At 36.4% G+C, this 23,177-nt stretch overlaps 1 protein-coding gene across 1 annotated transcript in view; it reads right to left on the bottom strand.

Moving 5' to 3' along the window:
• Window positions 1-23,177, bottom strand: part of ralgps1 (Ral GEF with PH domain and SH3 binding motif 1) — a 120,215-nt gene that overhangs the window by 15,426 nt on the left and 81,612 nt on the right. The window contains exons 9-10 of the mRNA XM_053503553.1: window positions 4,039-4,176; window positions 2,601-2,694 (exon numbers count right to left, since the gene is read on the bottom strand). Coding sequence (XP_053359528.1) covers window positions 2,601-2,694; window positions 4,039-4,176 — 232 coding nt within the window. The remainder of the gene's footprint in view (window positions 1-2,600; window positions 2,695-4,038; window positions 4,177-23,177) is intronic.

The following is a 23,177-nucleotide window of genomic DNA, read 5'->3' as shown; positions in this document are numbered from 1 at the left end:
AGTATTTGGAATTGGCCAGAAGTATAACAGCATGCTACTGCTGCAATAAATATATATTTACGGTATATTACTTGCGTATTTGTAACGAAGTAAAAATTGCTGTGATGTACTTATAATACATTAAGGATATACTGTACTTTAATTTCATTGTTAGTACATACACAGCCATACACTTATGTGTACTTGTATACTTGTTGTTTGTACACAATCAATACTACTAAAATTAAAAATGTAAATTGTGCCGCTGAATAATTTAATTATGACGTAAATACACTTAGTACATTTACATACATTTAGGCATTTGGCAGACGCTCTTATCCAGAGCGACTTACATTTTTATCTCATTACACATATGAGCAGTTGAGGGTTAAGGGCCTTGCTCAAGGGCCCAACAGTGGCAACTTGGTGGTTGTGGGGTTTGAACCTGGGATCTTCCGAACCGTAGTCCAATGCCTTAACCACTGAGCCAAAATAGCAAACTTCAAACTTATCATAAGTCTGGCTGCAAGTAAACATAAGTATGGTGCGACATGCAAGGATAGCATACTTTTAGCACCTGGGTAGTGCTGCCCCATAGCAGGCACCTCCTGGGTCATTTTCATTCTGTATCCATTCTGACCAACCTGAGTGATCTGTGTGGCACGACAGTCCTCCCCGCAGTCATTGACCATAGTTACAGTACATATTAAGTTTTCTCTTTTACTGACATTTAAAGTGCTGTGCATAAGTCATGAAACATCCCTAATTTCTTTATATTAAAATATATATTAAATGATTAGATGATTAGATTAAATTCAAGAAATGGGAACAATGGTTTTACTGCAACAGGCTGCAAAATCCCTAAAGATACAATTAAAAAATTGGTAACAAACTCTTGCCTGTTCCAACCACTCAGTATTTAGCATCACCAGTAGAGTGATCATCTGGCATCAACAAACAATAACAAATTTATTCCTATGAATAAATAAAGATTATATAAATAAATAAAATATTTTTTTCCATAAAACTGGTCAGATGCAGGAAATGTACTAAAAATGAAAGCCAAATACATGTCAAAAACGTCCTTGAGAAAACCTGGAGAATTATTCCTTAAGAGTACATAAAAAAAAAAGTCTGGCTCTTTGGAAGTAAAATATGATGAAATTGGGGGTGGCTCAATAGATGCATAGTACAATATTCCAGATGACCAGAGAATTTTCCTCAAGGCTGTCTTGATGTAATAGTTTACTAGGTACTAACAGGCAGAACTCAATCAGTCCCAACACCATTAATTATTAAGAATGACAATAAGCCATTGTTGAAATACTCTCCCATGGACATTTGTGATAACTGCACTACTGTATTGACCACAGGGCACTGGCAATGCAACACTTCATTTGTAAAACCTTACTAATGTAAGTGGTTTACAAATATTTTGTGTACAGTGACACACTTACAGTAGACCCTGACCAATTGCAAACACCCTAGTTTGATAGGGTTGCTGTTAGTGGACATAGTTATGTGGAGTGCCATTCATTTGGGACATTCATTCTGATCTGAGCAGAGTAGTAGTCATGGAGGGCCCATCAGTAACATCAGCTAGTATTGTGTCTTTTTACCCAGAATCAGCATTATTGTGTGCACAGTCTTGTGAATTAGCTTTATTGTTGTATGCAACATGGACATTGGAGAATCCACCCACTTTTACAATTTGTTTGTCCAACTCAACAGCACTTGCCATTTTATACTGCCAGGTGGTTGATGTCAAGTACAACCACATTACTGTTGGTTAATATTGAAAATGTTGCAGTAATAGTCACAAAGGTTTAGTGAAAAAAAAGTTAATACCTTTCATTTCCAAAGAAACCAGCTGTGCTCCATAGCAATTTAAATCTGAATATATGTATCCTTTAGTGCTATGGTTAAAAACAAATCATGTTTGTTGCTCCTACAGGATCTTTGGATGTGGCTAACTGTGAGAACCATAAATAATACTGAACAAGCCAATTGTCTGTTTTTAAAGGCCTTAATCACTCTAGTTGCAGTGAACCATTCCACTGTTCATCTTTATAGTTTAGACTAAAATGTTCCATCTCTATGCATGTACAATACTTCAATCTCTTTTACTCTTAACAATAACTCTTTTTAAATTCATATTTTTATAATTTGTTGAAAATATCAATTCATGATAAATATTTTTACTCTGTCTAATGGAAAAACGTGCTGACTTTAAAGAGAATAGGTACAGTATATAACTGACATCTTGATAAAAACTTTGGAGATATCCAGATTGGGATCATATTTTATAAACAAGTTTATATTCATCATATGTAAGTTAGGCTTTAAAAATATTAATCTGTTCATAAGAACTTAATCTCACTTTCTGCAAGAAAATCTATAAGACACAAATAAATACATGACTATATTTGTATTTATAACCTTCACACATAACCAATAAACTTGAGTCTCTCACACCGTAAGTACATTATGATCCTTCATGCAAAAAAGCTGCTCCATCCATAACAGATCACACAACACTGTCAAACTGGATGAAATAATGAGCATTTTTATGTACTGGGGAAAGACATTTGGGGAAAACACTGTTTGAGATCAAAACTTACGTGTAATTATCATCCTCCACAAACTTTTGCAGTTCCTCAATGTAGCGCACTGACATCAGGTACTTCTGTACATGTGGCAATGTCAGCAAGTGATCTGCCAAAAGGGAAAAAACAGTGTGTATGTTAAATTTTATGGTATTCAAATTATATGATATTTGCACAAAGCAACACAAACTTGAAAGTTGTGCGCGAAATAAACAGTCTCGCGCAGGGAATATTAGCGTATAATGGAAACACTAAATACTACAGATCTAGGTAAGTTGCTGCCTAATTGTTACATTTGGCTATGTATTCATATTGTTTAGAGTATTGGAATGTTTTCAACGTGAAAAAATGCAATAATTATTTCACGATCATAGTATGGTATTTTTAACAATAGATTTTCAATGTAGACATTTATACACTGACCAGCCATAACATTAACACCACAAATTAATAACACATTCATAAAAATTATGAGCTGCTTTGAAGAAGCCAGTGGTCTAGGAATCTCAATTTGGCTCTCGTCAAAGTTTCTTTAGGTCCTTATGCTTGCCCATTTTTTCTGCTTTTAACTAATCAACGGGGAAAGTGTATTACAGTACATTGTCTTGTAACTACTGTATATTGTTACATTAACACCTGTTAAGAGGTAAGATATTTTAGGCCCTGAATGAACAGATTGTGCTTGAAGGTGATGTGTTACAGTATAAGCTGAAATATTAGTTAAGTGACTTTGACAAATTGATTTTGGGATTGAAATCTTCTCGTTCCATATACCCTGTGTGAGTGGAAAGTGAGTGGAAAACACTTGTTAATAAATGACTGTTCATGTTTGGTGGACGGTTCATTGGTTTTCTTTTTTTTTTATTAGTATTTTTCCCGAAAAAATTAATGGTATTCATTTGAAGACTGAAGTCATGGCCTGGGTCATCTTCAGATCTAAACCCAATAGAAAACTGTGGGCCAAATGGTGAAGAAGGCAGCAGCAGACTAGAAACTGTCTCCTATACACTACATGAGCTTTAGGAATCAATCAAGCAGGCATGGATTAAACAAGTGACACTAAAGGACTGCAGATGTCTTTTTGACTCAATGCCCAGCTGGATCCAGCAGGTTTTAAAGAATAAAGGACTTTGTTGTACAGCAATTTGATTGCATGTAATAACCAATTATGCTTATTATTTTGATTAAAAAATAAGAATGTCATAAAAAAAACCTTAAAAGCTTTAACTTGACTTTTGGGCTTAGATGATTTTTTCCTTTTCTCTACACAGATTTGGTACTGATACATACTGAACTAGGAGCCAGTATAATAAAAGTATTATTTTTTTCACTTTATTTTTCTTAATACTTTCCCTTATGCTGGCATTACTGATGGTCTGTTGTGATCAATCACACTTCACATTTAACTACCCATCAAAGTACAGAATAAATTTTATAACAAAACGTGACTGACCGTAGTTACAGGACACTTGAAGGTCAGAGATAACTCGGAGAAGATTGTTCATTTGATTGGCTCTCTGCTCAGTCTCTATTATGCTGTCAGTAGCTGGATAGGCAGAGTCGATATACGTCATATCAAACAAATAAATTCCTGAAAAATTAAACAAAGACAGAAAAATGTATCAATATTTACATTTTACCAGAATTAGAATTTATGCAACATCATGTATGAATAATACCTGGTACATGACATGAGACATTTCTGCTGTTTGAAAAACAAACTCACAAAACACTGTCATTAATTATGTCTCTAGTGGGTATAAGAAAAAATGTTACAAATGCAAATACTTGTAAGCTGACGAACCCGGTGTTTTACTCGGATCTGTCACACACAGCGCAGCATAAAGTATTTGCAGAAATAGTAAAAAAAAAAAAAAGAAGTTGAAACTAAGAATAAGCTGATCAGCTTTTTTTTAATCAGTGATATTAATATTTCAGGTTGAAGACCACGCATACGTCTGTCTATGAAAAAGATGAAAAAATTGTTTGGTGTGACGGCTAAATATTAAGAAATTGTACAAAATTTACCTTATTTTGAATATACAGTCATTTCATCTTATTACAATCAATGCAAAAAAGATGATATGAAAAAGTTTTTTATGCCTTTTTAGGCCAAGTTGTTGCCATCGGAATACACTACCTGTTCGGTAATCAAAGAGTGAATCATAGATTAGAAATAAAAAAAAAGTAGATTGAATAAAAATCAAGTTTGTCATTAAACAACTCACTCACTCATCTTCTATACCGCTTTATCCTGTATTCAGGGTCGCGGGGACCTGGAGCCTATCCCAGGAGACTTAGGGCACGAGGCGGGGTACACCCTGGACAGGGTGCCAATCCATCACAGGGCACACACAATTTGGGAACACCAATCAACCTAACCTACATGTCTTTGGATTGTGGGAGAACACCGGAGTACCTGAAGGAAACCCATCAAGTATGGGGAGAACATGCAAACTCCATGTACACAGAGACGGAAATCGAGCCTGGCCGGGAATCGAACACAGACCCTGGAAGTGCATGGCGACAGTGTTAACCACTACACCATTAAACAACTCCAGTGTGTTTTTATATGTACTTCATCGCTGTTATTTCAGCAGTGAAAATATTACGTAATCACAGTAAAATATTTAGTTTAGCTTTTCTAATTAATATCTATTGGTACAGGTATTTGTTTACATTGAGCAAGTAGTTTATCAGTAGCTTTTTTAAAAAGTAGATTATTAAATCTGGCACATAACTCTTGATAACTTCACTTCTCCTCATCATTTTGATTTTATTTATGGTACAGGTTTACCTTTAGGCAGATACCCAAATACTACGATTATACTAAACTCTGTCCAGCCAGTTTTGTGTGATGCTGTTACAAATTCTTGCTCTGACAGAATTGGACTGAATTATTTTCAATATAATTATAAGAGCGAGTTCTGACCAATGTACAGACAAAATCTTCTTTTATTTATATGGATTGCCATGCCAAATACGGGGTTTTACAATAAGTTAAAAGCAGTCCAGTGCATGAGAGTTTGCTTGTTTGTTTGTGTCCTATGGTTGCTTCTACAGGATGGGATCATCTCTGTAAATAGCAGCAAGAGGTAACATGCCCTTAAGGTATACAATTACTGATGTTAGAAGTGGAAAAAGGTGTGGGATGTGTCCAAAAACAGAACAGGTTTATAGTCTGGAGTGAGAGACCAGTTGGCAGACGAGAATCTGCATTTTAATTTTTATTATTTTTATATCAGGTGTGATAAAGCAGAGTTATGTTTTAACAGGAGGGGAAAACACTTTTCACACAAGGCTGTGTAGTTTCGGATTTTGTTGTGCATGATATGTTTACTTGTGTTATCCTTGACAAATGTTTAAATTTGTTTGATGATCTGATAGATTAAAGTGTGACAAACATGCAAAAAATATGAAAAATGTAAGGGGGCAAAAACACTTTTTCATACCACTGTAAGTGTCACACACAGGCAAGTACGAGAAGTGCAAGTAAGTTCTAGTCCATGGCATAAAGGAAGGACAAAGCAACATGAAAAACCAAGAGCTATTTACTGTATGGGAGAAAATCAAGCCATTTTGAGGCTGACTAAAGAGAGTTTTTGTTCATCAGGGATATAGCTCAAACATTGGGCAAAGACAATACAAGAATTTTTTTGGGGAAAAAAAAAAAACCACTCAATACCACAAGACACAAACCACTCATGAGCAGTAAGAGTCCGAAGACCAGATTAAAACTCATAAAGAAATATAGGGATGAGCAAAAGTGCTGCAACCAATATTAAATCTTACCAAAATGACAGAAAGGCCAACGTGTAGGAAAAAAAAACCTACACAAGGAGTATGGAGACTGTTAGTTCATTTATTGTTTCTTTGATATTTACGAATATTGAATACATAGAGAACAGGTTTTATAACTAATGTGATGAAGCGGTCACAAACAATGCATCCATGGAAAAACTTATACGCTTGAACTTGGAGCTGTCAGATGACAAACTGAATTTTTCTGTTTATTATTATTATGTCTAGAGGATAATTATCCTGGACAGAGCAAATAAGACACATAATCCAAATAAAAGTGCTCTCACTTGTATTCAAGTCTTTCAAACAAACAAGTCTATAAATTTTACCGAAGTGTCAAAGACATAAAGTACATGTGATCTTAGTTTGGTTATCTTAAGGAGCTTGTTGCAGAGCCCGGGCATATTTAAGCACATGGTGTAAAAACAAAGTACTTAATAAAACACAGATTAGCCACAAAATGAAGACTACCAAATTAATAACACAGATAATCACATTAAAATTGCACCTTTTAAGAGCTGGGATGTATTGGGCAGCAAGCAAACAGTCTGTTCTCAATCTCCTGAACTGGAAGCAGGAAAAATCAATCATATGAATCTAACTGACTTTGTCAAGAGCCAACTTGTGATGGCCAGACAACAGGGTCAGACAAAAAGTGAGGTGTCTGAGTGTGCAGTGATTTTTATCAGGCAAAAGTGATTCAAGAAAGGTCAACCAGAGGCATCAGCAGCAGGGTCGTGGGCTCCCAAAGGTCACTGATTGGGTGGAAAAGAGGATAATAGTCCTTTTGGTGCAATTTAAAATTACATTTACAGTACAGCATTATTCAGAGCGACTTACAGAAGTGGTTTGATGTCTCTATAAATAAATAAATTCTGATGCTAGTTTATTAACTTGCTGACTAAAAATACAAGCAGTCAAAAACAAATATCCTTTTTTCAAATTTGGTTAATTTAAGTAGATATCTACAAAAAGGTGAATGAAGTCTTTCTCATACACTACCTTGATACGTGTGAGAGACTGAGGGACCAGCATTGCTAGCTGATCAGAGGGAATGTTATGCAGAGCTGGGTGTAATGCTGGTCCATTTTTGGTCTTCTAGGCAAACATCAGGGATTTTAATCTGATGCGCACAGCTACAAAAGGCCAGTAGAGGGTGTGTATGGATGGAGTGGTATTGGAGATTTAGAAAAGTTGAAAAAAAGTCATGGTGCTGCATTCTGGATCAACTGCCGTAGATGAATGTGGTACAGGGGCAGACCTACTAGAAGCAAGTTCCAGTAGTCGAGTTCTGAACTGACAAGAGACTGAACAAGCTACAGTGATCTGGCTATGATAAAAAGATGACAGAACACATTGCATTGCAGCTTTACACCTGGCCAGCAATGAAAGTGCCTACAAGGGGCCTGAGAGCATAAGACATGGACTACAGAAATAATGTTTATCGCACCCTTTCATAGTACTGGCATCCTCTTTCAGCAAGATACAGTAATGCACCCAGCCCACACTGCATTTGTTCAATTGTTCAGAAAGAGTTTGAGGAACATGTCATAGAGTTCAAGGTGTTGACTTGGCTTTCAAATTCCTCAGATCTCAGTCCGATTGAGCATCTGTGGGATGTGCTAGACAACCAAGCCTAATCCATGGGATCCCCATACCATGATTTATAGAAGGATTCAAAGAATCTGCTGCTAACTTCTTGGTTTGTCACAGTGGCTTAGAGGTTAGGACTGTTGCCTTGCACCTCCAGGGTCGAGGGTTCGATTCCTGAGTCGGGTCTGTGTGCATGGAGGTAGCATGTTCCAATCCAAAGACATGCAGATAAGGCTAACTGACATTCCCAAATTGCCTGCAGTGTGTGAATGAACATGTGAATGTGTGTGTGTGTGTGTCTATGTACAGATATTTGTGATGGATTGGCACCCTGTCCATGGTGTACCCCGCCTCGTGCCCCAAGTCCCCTAGAATAGGCTCCAGGCCACCCTCGACCCTGTATTCCAAGTCCACTGGTGGAAGCTGTAGTATGGTGAAGGAACACTACTTAACCAAACTAGCAGCATAATATTTATAAGCAAGCAGTTCCTCATGTTGCTGACAAAAAGAAAATCTCAGCGTGCCTGACAGTTGTTCCAACAGCTGTATCAAGCAACAGAACATTTTGTAGCTCACTTACATATTATAACTTATAACATGGGAACCCAACTCCAGCTTATGGCCATCAAGCTCTAATTGGCCACCAGAAGAGATTGCAGGAACTGAAAGAAGATGAGAAGCAACGATGTGCAGATATCAGCATTGCTTCTACAACATATAAGGCCAGAATCACAGGACGGTATCCCCTGAAAATCGCTCAAAACCTAAAAAAATTGAAACAAAATCTAAATCATGTTGACAAGTTAACCATGCTGGTTAAAAGTTTGGGCTTTCTTTGTATTCTTATATTTTCAACAGTGTAATGTAAAATGTGCCAACCGTAAAGTTTTTAACACTTGTCCATGGAATTAATAAGGGATCAAATGTCAAGGAAAGCAGCTATTGTAGAATATGGTTGTAATGGTTGACATTTGAGTTGTCCTTTAGGGTGACAAAAATAGATTTGTGTGTGTGTGTGTGTATGGGAAAGAGAGAGAGACAGCGGTTGCGTAGGGAGAACAGAGGATGGTTCCATGTTCCATAAAACATTCTTACTGATCCCTTACAAAAGATTGGAAAGAAGAAAAGGACCACCTTTAAAATATACAAAACACTTTTACAAAATCATTTAGAAACTAGATTTTTATTAAGCTATGTGGAAAAGCTCAGCATGTATTGTATGAAAACAAGTTGAAGTATGTTTGTTACTTATGTAAGTTAAGACTGTAACCAAATCCTTAGCCATGTTTGTGTCATTCCATCTGCGAAACTACATCCATGACAAAAAAAAACAAAAAAAAAAAACACTGACCGTATGCCAGGAGAAAACTATGACAGAATAACTGCAAAACACATAACTGATGAAAATACTTTCATGCACTAGAAACGCTTTTCAGGCCAGTGTGATTTATTAAAGTGGTTAAGCAACAAATGAGTCATAAAGAGTTTCTGGTGACATAACTTGAATAAAATTGCCCAACACACACCCAGACACCCACCCTCTCACACAGAATCATAAACATACTGATGGTTCTGAAACAAATGTGAGTATACTAGTGACCGGTTTACCAGTGCAGTGTATACATACTGATCGGAAAGCTTATGCCACAACAAATAATTAACCCAATTACCAACCGAGCTACAGTGAAATCCATTTACACTCACCAAACTGCAGCTTTTTACATGTTCTAGTGCCCACTTTCTCATATAGAAATGCTTGTACTAAAGGGTCTTACAACAGGCTTGTATTCAATTTCTCTGGCAAAAGTATCTTGGATCTTAAGACATGTGTTTAAAAGCCTAGTGAATGATGTCCATCAGCTGTGATGTATTAATAACGATCTGAGTAATCTGATCACATGCGACTCATTTGCATCCAGACATGGATAGTGATGACACTTTGAAATAAATGTTCAGAAGACCAGTTACAGAATTAGAATATATAAATGAGGGGCACATTTTATATAAATATTGACAAATATTGAAACATGAACTGAATGGTTGGCTTTCATATTTGTACTGTTTGTGCTTTATAAGCTCAAAGTTTCACATTGGAATGATCAGGACAGCTGCAGTGTTTTTTACCAAACAACAACAACAACAAAAGGAAGATGCTTAAAAGACACTATTAATCATGCATACCTACTAAAATATGATGGACAAAGGAGAAAATGGAGAGTGGGAAGGATGTGTGTGTGTGTGTGTGTGTGTGTGTGTGTGTGTGTGTGTGTGTAGACTTGTGCTAAATTAGAAACAATATACCTAAATCTCAGGCTCAAATATATTAGATCCTCCATTAAATCTGACAGTTACTCTGTGCAAGCATAGCTACAGTATTAGTCTGGGTAAACAATAGTTGGCAATTTTACAATCAGAAGAAAATTTGATGATGGGCAGCACGTAGATGTGTGTATCAGTGGCAATGTTTAACCATAAGCTTTTAATTATATGGTCCACTGAGTCTGGTTGGGTAGATGCTCATTTCTCAACAAACAGATGGAGGTGGTGCTAAGACCCCAGTCTAGGAGGTGGCTGAAATCATTCCAGTAAAGTGTGTTCATGCAAGATGACGATGAAGGAAAATGGGGGCATTTCCACACAGCAGGGACCCTTGGGGTCTACAACAATAAGGAGCTAATATGAAACATACAAGCATGGAATAATTGCTTTCATGTAACTCAGAACATATGTCCAAAATCCTACCATTAGGTAGTGCCTGGCACTAAAAAGTAAACATATGTTTATGTCAGGAACTATTCTCCAGTTTCTCACTTCAGAAATTGAAATTATGCAGAAATACTGAAACTACAGGGCTGGAAGGGCTACAATCAATCATAAAAAGGTTAGGTAAACACTTCCATCTGACTTTAACTGCGCATTTTACACACATATAAACACTTAGAAAAAATTGTAGCTAATAGTTTGTTGCCTAAGGGCTGGCAAAACTAACTGAACTCCAGGCAGTGATGGAAATGTTACTAAAGTGACTTCATAATACAAGAGTGCCAGATTGAATAATAATAATAATAAAAACTTTGAAAATCAGATTGAACTGACAAACTGAATGAACAGGTGATCAATACACCAACAGTGAAACCACAACATACTGTAGGGGTGACGAAGATCGTAACAGGGTTAAGGAAACATGTTCATCTGACTTAAATTTTTAGAAGTGATTTTATCTATAAAAGCTCATGCTGTTACTGCCAAAAACGTTTTAAGTCTCGTTCATACAGTTATCATTAGTTTGCACTTACGTTAGCAGAGCATGACCTTTCCTAGACAGAGTGTTCGAATTTGCTGATGGAGTTTAATGGGAGCAGTACTGCATAATAAGGTGGATACCCAGTTTCCAAGGGGCTTTAAGGACACGAACAGAAAGACTGGAATAAGCACACATTCTTTTAAACCTCTGTGGAAAGTTTGACAGACAGGCTTACGTAATGGTCTTTTTGAGAGATTGAACAAGAGAAACGGTGCTGTGAGACCAACTGGAAATAATTAAGTGTACAGTTTGGTACTTCATAAATGTCTGAAATTATTTTGCTGACGTTTGTAGTTTTGGAACTAATCTGTTCCAAACAGTTATATTATTTTTTAGATCATTTCTTCATCTCATCATTTCCTCATCTCATAAAATGTGATAAAATGTTGAATTAAAAAAAAAAAAAAAAAAAAACGTTGCACATTTTTACAGTTTGTAGTTGGATTTAACATTCTATGGATGTAAAAATATATGTCTCCCACAAAACGTACCATGTCAAGGATTGTAAGAAGTACTTCATTAAACAACAACATTTATTTATTAGTATTAGATCATTAAAAAATGTTCATGATATAAGCCCCTCCAAATGAACTGTTACTGAAGCAACAGCACATTAATATTAATGTACATGCTACAGCTGGAACTATTTGCACAGTTTTATATTTAAAAAAATAATACACGTACACTTTGTGACCAATCCGATTTAAGCATTTAACCATGTTATGGTACTTTACATTACAAACGATTAGTTAAGATATACGATATATAATATAGGGCATCATTGTCAGCAGGAACCATGCTGTCTGCAAAAAATTACGTCTACCTCTTTCTGCATTTAATGGACTAATAGAAGTAACATGGGTACCTGGTGCTAGCAGGGCATAATGCAAGCTAACAAAAAGTTTGTAAGTGTTTCTATTCTTATTGTTATTTTGGGTTGCAAAAACTGAGAATTAATTCCAGTCATGACCCACTCACTCCTCTTAGAAATCCAAGCAACAGTTTTTCCAACATTCCTTTTTTTCCCATTTCCGGACTGGGCTGGTTTATGCTTTATACATTCGCTGTGCCTGTGAGTTTCACATATAGGAGAAGGGGCAGCTACAGCGAGTGGCCTAAGCCACTTCCATAAAACTCACACACAGACATGTACTGCATCTTTCTAACCACTTAACCAAGAAATTAGCCGTTTTTAATATTTTTGCACAGAAAAAGTGGTGTGCCACTGAACCACTACTTCACAATTTTTCCAGGAATTGACTTTGCCTAGTTATAAGCTTGATGTGATAGCTTCGGGTTACTTCTGTGTTTTGTAAATTCTTCTGTCACTTGTTATTAGTTCATGCTTTTTGGAGGCAGCATAAAATTTATAAGACCACCAGGTATGCAGCAATTAACAGTGACGTAACTGTGGCTTCCTTCCTAGCAAAAGTCTATTGGGAAGCATGTCTAACTTTAAAGAACAAGTACAGCTAAGCATATTTTAATTAAATGCTTTATCTTACCCATACCTCCTAGACAGCAATGACATCTTATCAATAAAGCACCAAATCAGGTCAATCTATTTATCCCTTACATTAACTCACTGTTTCAGGTATATGCACTAAACAGCCACGTCACACTTGTTAAAATAAATCTTAAAAAGGTTATTCTGTTGTGGTTCACCTATGAAGAACATGTTATAGCTCATTAGGCATGATTAATGCCACCATTCAGCCCTGTAGACTCTTGCCAAATCAATGAGCTCATGAGTTTCTGCAGAGAACGTGGATTTTCCATCAGTCCTCCGCCCAAGTACGGAGCTTTGTACCCAACACGGCCTCCTTCAGGTGGAAAATTATGTATCTCTGTGCTGTGCTGTATTTTTTTCTTTGTTGAATATTTGTGGAAAAAATACTTTTTAGATACAAAACCTGAGATGAATATATATTCCATAAAAATAATTGATTTAGCCACAGCATCTTATTGGGAAAACAATCTGAAGAACTTTTTAAGATGTCCGCACTAGAGAATAATGCACAGCCTTCTTCAGCAATAAGGTTGGCAATAAAACAAGCACTTTATGCTGGTCATAGTTTTGCCACAGGTTTATCAGAAATATCACAAAGGAGTCATTCTGAGTGCACCAAATTTATAATCCATTTCATCTCGAGTACAGGAAACATTTGTTCTGAAGGAAATAAAACGTGTTTAAATGTTCTGCTGAGATGTCTGTGGAAATATCGTTCAGCCAGTCAGCAACATTTAAAAACCAGATGTGTTTTTTCGCACATTAAACCATACATAGCGGAAAACAGAAAGGGCCCTCTTTTTGTGGATTCTCCGGGTTTTGCAACTCCTGAATTAATGTCTGAACAGCCAGATGCTTTAACATGAAAGAATTTACCCAGTTAAAAAAAAAAAAAAAAACAATAACAAGGGAGGGCGTGACAGTAAGTTACTCACTGTACTACAGTGGTTCCCAGCTACTGTTTTTTTCCCGTGTCAATGTGCTCTGACGTTTTTAATGAAAGCTTGAAACAGATATTTTCTCAGATCATTTTTTTGTAAGTGAAAAGGTCTAAAAAAATTGAAAAATACCTTTTTGAACCCTATAAACAAATTACACACAATAAAAGCTTATAAATCAAGCCAGCTCAGTCCTTTTAACATCTATGTATTTTCTTAGTCGCAGAAAAAGTCAGGCAAATTTTTCAAATTAACTACTGTTTGTGTAAAAAGTGTTGCTATACTGTAACTAACTTGCAAGGTTAGAAATTACTGCATGAAAACAGCTTGAGCAAAGTGTGAAACTTTATTTAATAAGCATTTAAAATTACATTTTACAAAATGTGTTTATGACTGTAAATTAGCAATAAGGAATTTAGTCAAAAATCAAAGAAGAATTTATTTAGGTAATAATATAATGACTACATTTTGGAGTAAACAGTAAGGAACTGGCTAGTACACTATGTCGGCAAAAGTATACAGACACCCATCTCACACCCATATGCAGGGTTTACCCTGGTTGACCTCTTCATGTTCCCAGCTGTCTGTGAATGTCAGTGCAAAGAAACGATATAAGATTGATGTACAGTATGATACATTAACTCATGCATTAACAAAGCTTGATTTGTTTAAAGGAGCACAATAAGCCTGGAATAGGTTTGGGTCCCTTACTGTAGTTCCAGTGAAGAGCAATCCTGATATAGGATTTACACTAACATTCTGTAGAATTATGTCCTTCTAATTTGGTGGGAACAGTCTGGAAAAGACCAACACATGTGTGCGATGGTCATGTGTCTACACATTTTTTGCCACATACTTTTATCCCATATTTCCATATATGGGTGCCTGATGACAGCAGGTCTGAAGGATGAATAAAACACACAGAGGATTTAATACTACTATCACTACTGAGATCTCAGACATACTGTAGCTATGGACTTGGGCACCACTTCGAAGTTCCACTAGAATTGCACAGAGGTATCTTTCAGTTGTGCATGATTCTGACCTTGGATTTAAGCACACTGGGTGATAATGGCTCCAGTGAGAAGCAGTACTGACTAATCCAATCTCAAGCTAAGATTCAGTTTAACGAAATAAACTTATGTGTGATGCAATAAATCTGTGTCTACCATTCTCTTTCTTAAATCTGCACTAAGCACCTTGCCCTAGCCCCATCATACTGTGTTAGTAGAGTGTGTGTTTTAATCAGTCCAATGAGTGCTGCCAGTAGACACTTTGTGTTAACACAGAGAAGTTACCAGCTGTAGTAAGTCATGATCACTAACAGAAAGCGGTTGAGGCCTTGAGCTTGGCAAATAAAATGACATTTAAGAACTAAATTAATAATATAAATGGGTGTATGCACATTTTTTATCCTGTATGTAAAAAATTGCCCTGTGTTGATATAAGAAAATCCAAATTAAATAGAATCTTTGTCTGGGTAAAAAAATAAGAGATGATGAGTTTATGTACACTAGTAACGTTTTAGAGGTTTAATATTTAAGGTGGCACAGTGGTGTAGTAGTTAGCACTATTGACTTGCATCTCCAGGATCCAGGTTCGATTCCTGGCCAGGCTCAATTCCCATCTCTGTGTGCATGGAGTTTGCATGTTCTTCCCATGTTAGTTGGGTTTCCTTCAAGTAATCCGGTTTCCACCCACAGCCCAAAGACCTGCAGATTAGGATAATTGGCGTTCCCAAAATTGGCAGTAGTGTATTGTATGCCTGTGCCCTGCAATGGATTGGCACTCTGTCCAGTGTGTACCCTGTCTCGTGCCCTCAGCCTGGGATAGGTTCCAGGCCCCCTGCAACCCTGAATACAGGATAAAGCAGTATACTGTAGAAGATGAGTAAGTTTTAAGTCACTCTTTACTTTGTTTAGTATCACACCATTGTTCTTCCACAGTTGAATCTTTATTATCTGTATTCTTTGTGCTACTTTGTTCAGTTTTTTTGGAATAATTTTTGCTCTTACAGTAGCAGTTATTCTCGTATGCTCCAACTCTCGTATCTTCATTTAGATCCCATGTAGTGCTATAGTGTGAAAATGGTTGGTCTTTTGTTGCTTTTTTCCCTTTTTATCCCAGTAAAATTAATAGTTTGCCATTTGTACTGTTACTTCCTTTGCCAGCTGCACAGCATCCACTGTTACTTTTAAACAAGCACACTTTGCAAAAATACATCTCTAGTTGCCTTGTATTACATTTTATAGCAAAGCATAAAAACACACCATTTTATAATTCTGTCCACATTTTATACCTCTGAATGAGTTGGGGCTTAAAGGCAAGTACTTGTGTTTAAATGTGATTACTATACACTAAATCCTGTCTTCAATGCTCTTGGAATCTGGGGGTGACAACTTGAAAATCCCAGTTCTCTGGTAAATAACTGTATACTGTATATTAAGTTTTATTGTGGATATATGAAAAACCTCTCTGCTGAATGATCATGAATTTACTGTGTTGGCTCCTTTTCTTTCCCATGAGCTGCTTGTGCAGACAGGATGTTACTTACTATAGGACAGATCTTTGACCTGCTTAATATTTTGTTAAAACACACACTTTGGCTGATATTCTTAAGCTGCAGTCATTCACAATAAAAAGGAAGATGAGAATAAATTCAACTGCCACATCACGTGTAACACTGCATAACTTACAATATACTGTATAGTCTAGATGACTCAAATGTAGCACCATGCCAGATGATCCCTGCAACCCATCTGTTTCTTACATTTAGAAGATTTAAAGCAACGGTTTGACACGAACACAAATCCTAAAGTGACCAATCATGTGAGGGATGATCGTGCAGCAAAATGTGATGGGCACTGATTTATCGGAAGGCATTTGGCTTCTGCTGTGTGTCATCTTCTTTCTTTTTGTGATTTTTCTTTTTTTAAAGTTTGGGGAAAAACATTGCCTCTAAAGGAAGAGTGGAATAAGTCATCCATTCCATTGAAGAAAAACATCATGCTTGTGCTCTCTGGACACATGGTGCTCATATTTTAGATGTGTCACTGAAATCCTATTCTTGCCCTGAGAAACACGCTGTTTTACAGAACACACGGAGAGCTTTAAAAACAGGATACCACATTATTTAAAATCATATAAAAGAACTTATAAATTAAGCCTCAAATAAAGGCACAACTGACATGAGATGAAATACGAAAAAAAATCAAGAATACATCTTCTCTATTTCTCTGTTCAAAAATTAACAGAAATTATTTACACTGTTTGTATACATTAAACAATACATATTCATGGAAAAAAAGAAACACTGCACTGTAAAAAATTGCAAAAACCTGAGATCTAATCCCTAATTTTGTTTGTCTTGTAACATTAAGAACACGGGTAAGCTAAAATTACCATCATGCTCAGTAGAGCGTTACTTCATTTTGGATTACCTAATTCACATCTTCCCAGCATGTGCATGACGTTTGCCAAGAGATTCTGTCCAGCTGACAGGTTTTGGTATCAAAAGTAAGGAAAACACTCCATTTGTCTAGGACATTTTATCTTCACACCGACATGCCCTGTTTCGACAAAGCTAGCAGAGAGAGTGCCATCGGAACGCTTTCACTTGGTGCAATGCAAGCAGACGTTGCCAGGAACAGCTCTGGAACAGATTCTGAACACCTGGTTCCACTGCTTAATGGCCTAGGTCTGGATGGCCAAGAGTGACAACGGCATCACGAGGCAGACAAATTTAATGGCATCATCTAAGAAGTCGTACAGAGGATGCTGCCACTAGTGATGCTCACTACAGTACATATGAGAGGTTGTTAGACAATGTTTGGCTACAGCTGGACATGTTGAATTTAAGGATTTGTGTATAAACTGTGTAGATAATTATCTTTTTTAAGAAAGATACATGTGCTGGATCATCCTAAAATACTCCTGATACAGCATTTAAGTCTGTTTTTGGTATCAAGAAGTAAAGGACAATTTCTCGAATCCGTTCTACTTGATGCTTAGCTTATTAGCAACACTACTCTCAATACTGTCCTTTGGTTCAGCACATTAAAACCAGTAGACCTGAACCCAAACATGCATAAACAAAGCACACCTTGTTCTGGGAGGCTCCACAGCTGGAACCAGGAGACAGTGTGAGTGTAAACATCAGTGCCAACTATGATTTGTTGTTATACTTTTCTTTCGTACCAAAGTGACTTTAAAACATATTCCCTTGTTGGTGAGACATCAACACCTAGAAGCAAACGCCAAAAACTTGGCAGCCTGACAAAACTAAATACATATGCCGCGCTTTGTGATTTGATTGACGTAACAAGAAAAAAAAAATAAAGAAAGGATCATGGAAAATGAATATGAGCTTGCCATTTTCCACCATTCAAGGGAATGCATTTAATGGCATAAGGGAAAAAAAAAATTCCCCTTAAGAGTGTCGACCAAGCTGACGTGTCCATTTTTCCTTCGAGACGCTTAAGTAAGTGCTATTGGCAGTTGAATGGCATTTTTAAGAAAAGGGAAAACATTCAAAGTACTTTGGCACAAGTCCTATCCAATATCTGCTAACAGAATAATCAGAGGTAGTTTGTTGCTGATACAGAAACAGACTGACTGAATGTATTAAGAGCAGTGCATCACAACTCATGCATCCTTTTTTGACTCAAGAAGTGTTTAGGTCAGTTTGACAACTCATACCAGTGAAATATTGTGTATATAATGAAATATTAAGTTTTTAGAATTTATTTATATTTAAGCTTTAAAATTGATGCACATGCTTGAGACTTGTATACAATCCAAACTTACATGAACAGGCTGATCAATGTATCTTACTATAACTTCCTATGTGTTTTTAAACCTACATTCTCCACTACTGAATATGAACTTTCCAACCTCTGTGTTTATTTCTTTAGCCTGGGCTGGATCAGTGAGGAAATGGTGCCTGAATACAGCATAAGGGTTTTTAGCATGCGTGTGTGTGTGTGTGTGTGTGTGTGTGTGCACGTGTGGATATTACGTGATGTACTATCTGAAACAGCCAATGAAAACCAATTTCCTCAACTTCTAACTTCTGCTGTTCTTTGTGTCATGTGGCAGATTTTGCTTAGAGTAAGCACATTTCCGCTAAGTAAAGTGTGTGAAAACGTTTGAGTAGATGAGGCTACAATTTGAACATGTGCAAAAAAATAACAACATTAAATCTTTGCCATATTAGCACCAGTATATTGCAGATATACTGTATTTGGCGTGTTCTCGCAAAAAAAAAAGAAGAAAAAAAGTGTTGTTTCAGGTCCATGAGATAATTTGCTGCTACCTACAGTAATTGCTTTTTATACTGATTTTTATTCTGTGTAGGGTCATGAGGGCTCTGAAGCTTATACCATGAAACTTGGGCCAGATATATCCAGCACACTGTCTGGCCCAAAAAAGTCACCATTTCTGAATGCTTAAATTATTGGCCGGCATCAAGCAAAGAAAACATTAAAATGAATTAGGCTAATATGATGAGGTCTGCACAATGCATTATGACTACCAGGAAGAATAGTGCTGAACCGTCTGAACTCTGCATGACTATGATCAAAGGTCACTTAAATGTTTGGTGAAGTTGTACTGTAAAAAATATTAACAGCAGAAATAAATGCTACAGTATGTTTAGTAGCCAAAGAAAGAGCATTTCCACACGCACAGTGCAACAAGACTTCAAAGGAGAACAAGAATCAGCTATGGGGCCATTAAAAAAACAAACAAACAAACAAACAAACAAACAAACAAATAAAATTAGGCTAATGAGAAAACAAGGCTAGAAAGTTTGCTAAGGAGCATAAAGATTGGACTTTGAAGCAATGCAAAAAGCTGTATTCTGATGAGTCCAGGTTTACGTCAGATGGGCGTGTCAGGATAAGAAGGGAATCGCATGAAATGATGCATCCAGTTTCTTTAGTTAGTAAGCAACATTATGTGGCAATTATCTAAAATAATAATTTATTAAATAAAAATAATAAAGTTTAAATAATTAAAGTCAACTGATGCTTCTGTACGTGCAGGTTCACTGAAATTGGGCAGCTGAAGACCAGGCATATGGGCCCTATCCTTGATGTGGGGAATTCACTAAATTGTATCATACTGTAGGATGTTTATAAAGAATATATCAACTTGTCACTACAGGTTTAACAATCTTTTGAAAAAAAGAAAGAGGTGAAGCAGACAACAATACAGTTGACTTTACAGAGGGTGCATTATCCAGAACATGTGGCAAAAAACATCACTTAGGACATTAGGTGGCTTTGTTTCACCCTTACATTTACATATCATTGTTGACAAAGTACCATCTTATAACACCTACATCATCTGAAACAACAAAAAATACCAGGACATAGCACAACTGTACCTGCTTTCACAATAGGCCACAGTAGGAATGTGACCATGACAATCAACATGCTGAAATGCCTGGAGAAATGTCCCCCAAGAGTTGCCAAGATAAACAGCATATGATGTGACATGACATGTTCCTGCATGTGCCTCTACTGTATCTCTTGTAAATAGTGACTTTTATACAGCTCTTTAGGGGTTGACTATTCGTGAGTTTGCAAAAAACTTCTAAGAGTTTATACACACGTTTTTATGGTCTCAACAAAGCATTTTGTTCAAATGATGTCTGTAAAGTCAGGGTTCATCAAGTGAGATAACTCAAAGTGTATCAAAACTAGAAAGATTAAATTGTCTTTGTTTTGTTGACTAATAATTCATAAATTTACTTTAGCTTCGTCCATCATCTATTCTTGCTAGACATGTATAATGATTTGGAGTCTCTCAACCACTCTACTGCATAAGCGTCTTATTTCTTGGCGCCTTATTTTTTTAACATTACACTGAGGATCGTTTTTCTGGCGATTATATGCTGACAATTGGCTCAGATTGCTTTTTCAGGCACACCTCCAGACCTTTAATGTTGATTAAGTCACATCATTCTGAAAATTATGAGTGAGTACTTAATTATGATTACTTTTACATGTTCTGCCTTCAGTTGAGTACACTCTTTAGCACACTCGGGGGAATTAAAGGTAAACATCAGTGGTACAATCACTTTTCCATTCTCATCATCTGTTAGTGAATATGAACAAGCTTAATTATGCGCATAAAGGACAATTCATCTATAGACTATGTATTCAGATCTTGAGTTTCAGGATTTTTCACCTTTTTTCAAAAAGAAAATTATTGGCTTAGTTTATTTGACCAAAAGTGGAAGGAATAAAATATGGTTTAGCTGAATTACCTAGTTAAACAATTACTGATTTTCAATGCAAACAGTTCCACCATAACAACATGACACACACAGATCAACATATATCTTTATACTCTAACACCAACAGCACAATCCTACTCCTTTCTATTTTACAGTAACTACAGGCATGCAGGTGCAGAATGAATAGATTTTTCATCTGAGGATCTCACACGCTCCAAATCATCATAGCGAATGATGAGAAACGGCACAGTGGAAGAAACATGCTCTAGCTTAACTTGTGTGTACATGTCAAAGAAAGAGTGCAGTTCTTCACTGGTGACTCAATTATGCATTGTGTGTTGTCATGGCTACTGCTTTTGGTAAATAAGACATTAACATTTATTCTTGTTCACTCACTAGGTGCTTTTGTCCCATGCCTACTTCAAGTACAAAATATACCTATTGGGTGTGTCCCCATTCAGGCAGGTAAAAGACTGCTTGTAGGTTTGTTCGGGAGAAGGATTGAAGATCTACTCGTTATAAAATAAGAGACAGTAACACCACAAAGAAGTGGTTCATACTAGTCAGTAATACTCAACCGCACATTTTAAATGATGTCATGGATTTTCCTTTGTTTTGTTTAGCTATAATCTGACTTTATTATTTGGCATTCCCTTCGTCGCCACTAATTTGATCTGTGGAAAAAAAAAATACTGCAGCATGGATAACTGCTTTATGACTAACAAACTCTAAGAGAGACATTAGAATGTTGTAAATGGAGGCAGATTAGTAAAAATAATGACAGCAGTACTTAATACAGGTGTCTTCTTTATGCTGTTATGAGCAATGATACTTCAAATTTATGACAGCATGACAAGAGACATGCTATTTTAAACACACTACGAATTATTGCATGTATATAAAAGGCAATGTTGCATAACATAACCCTTAATAGATAAAGTAAAATCGGAAAAAATAAAATGTATACAAATGAACCAAAATGTAATGAATTAAAATAACTATTAAAAAAGAGGAGACAACCTATTACCTTCTATTCTAACTTTTTCCAATACTGGAAAATATGAGGCATGTGCCTGCAGCCTTATGCATGATCAGGCAATCGCATGAGGTTCAGGGTTCAGGTAAAAGGATACTCTTCCTATGTGAGGTCAGTTCACGTGCTGACAGAATTTTCTGTAATGACAAGTTTTAGCAAGAAATCACCACCCTCCTAAATTTTTAACTGACAAAAGCTTCGGCATATTATCTCCTTTCTTTGGTAAGTGTTAAAAAAAAAGAAAAAATAGAGACTTTTTTTAAATTATTTTTTTCGTTATTAATTTACACTGCCTGGCCAAGAAAATGTTGCTGTTTGGATGAGCCAATAAGCAAAGAGCCTGATTAGATAATTATTGCAGTGATTCAATTTGTTAAAATGCTAACATTCTTTTAACCCTAACTGATGCAGTGATTAACTTAAACAACAATTTTGAAAGACAAATCCTGTGGATGTGAAAAAGATGTTACTGTGTTTCAGAAGAGACAAATTACTGGTCTGCATCAAGCAAACAACTAAGGATATTGATGAAATTACTGGAACTGAATTAAAAACAGTCCAGCACATTCTTAAAAGGATGGTGCTGAACTGTCAACTTGATGGAAGAAATGTGGTCAAGGGAAGAAAAAAAAATCATGAATGACTGTGATTGGTGAACACTCGGTGAAGGTGCATTGTTTAAAGGGAAAAAAAGGACAGTAGAAATCCCAGCCTTGTTTAATAGTGAAAATAAGAACATCCCTCCAACACACACACAGAAGACTGGGACTAACAACCTGTGTGGCCATAAGAAAAAACACTTGTTAATGAGGGTAACAGAGGAAAGGCTTCTCTGATGAACCCAGATTGACCTTATTTCAGGCCTTGGGTGCGTGAGGACAAGATGGGAAGTGCATGAAGCGATGCACCCATCATTTACACAGTACAAGCCCCTGGAGGCAGTTATGATCTGACAATTAAATGAAGTCAGCTGACCATCTGACTGTACTGAATGACCTGCTTTTCCCGACAATAGATTTTTTTCCCCTGATAGAACTGGCAATTTTCAGAAAGACAATAACAAGATTGATTGGACTTAAATTCTGAAAAACTTTAAATTATTATTTGTGATTTTTTATTGATTAGTTTTAAAATAAGTGTTGACTAATGTTACAATATCTCAAAAAC

Source organism: Clarias gariepinus, chromosome 9 (genome assembly GCF_024256425.1).
Source record: "Clarias gariepinus isolate MV-2021 ecotype Netherlands chromosome 9, CGAR_prim_01v2, whole genome shotgun sequence".
NCBI classification, from domain to species: Eukaryota; Metazoa; Chordata; class Actinopteri; order Siluriformes; family Clariidae; genus Clarias; species Clarias gariepinus.
The sequence above is the reverse complement of the archived record's forward strand: the minus strand, read 5'-3'. Positions and strand labels throughout refer to the sequence as shown.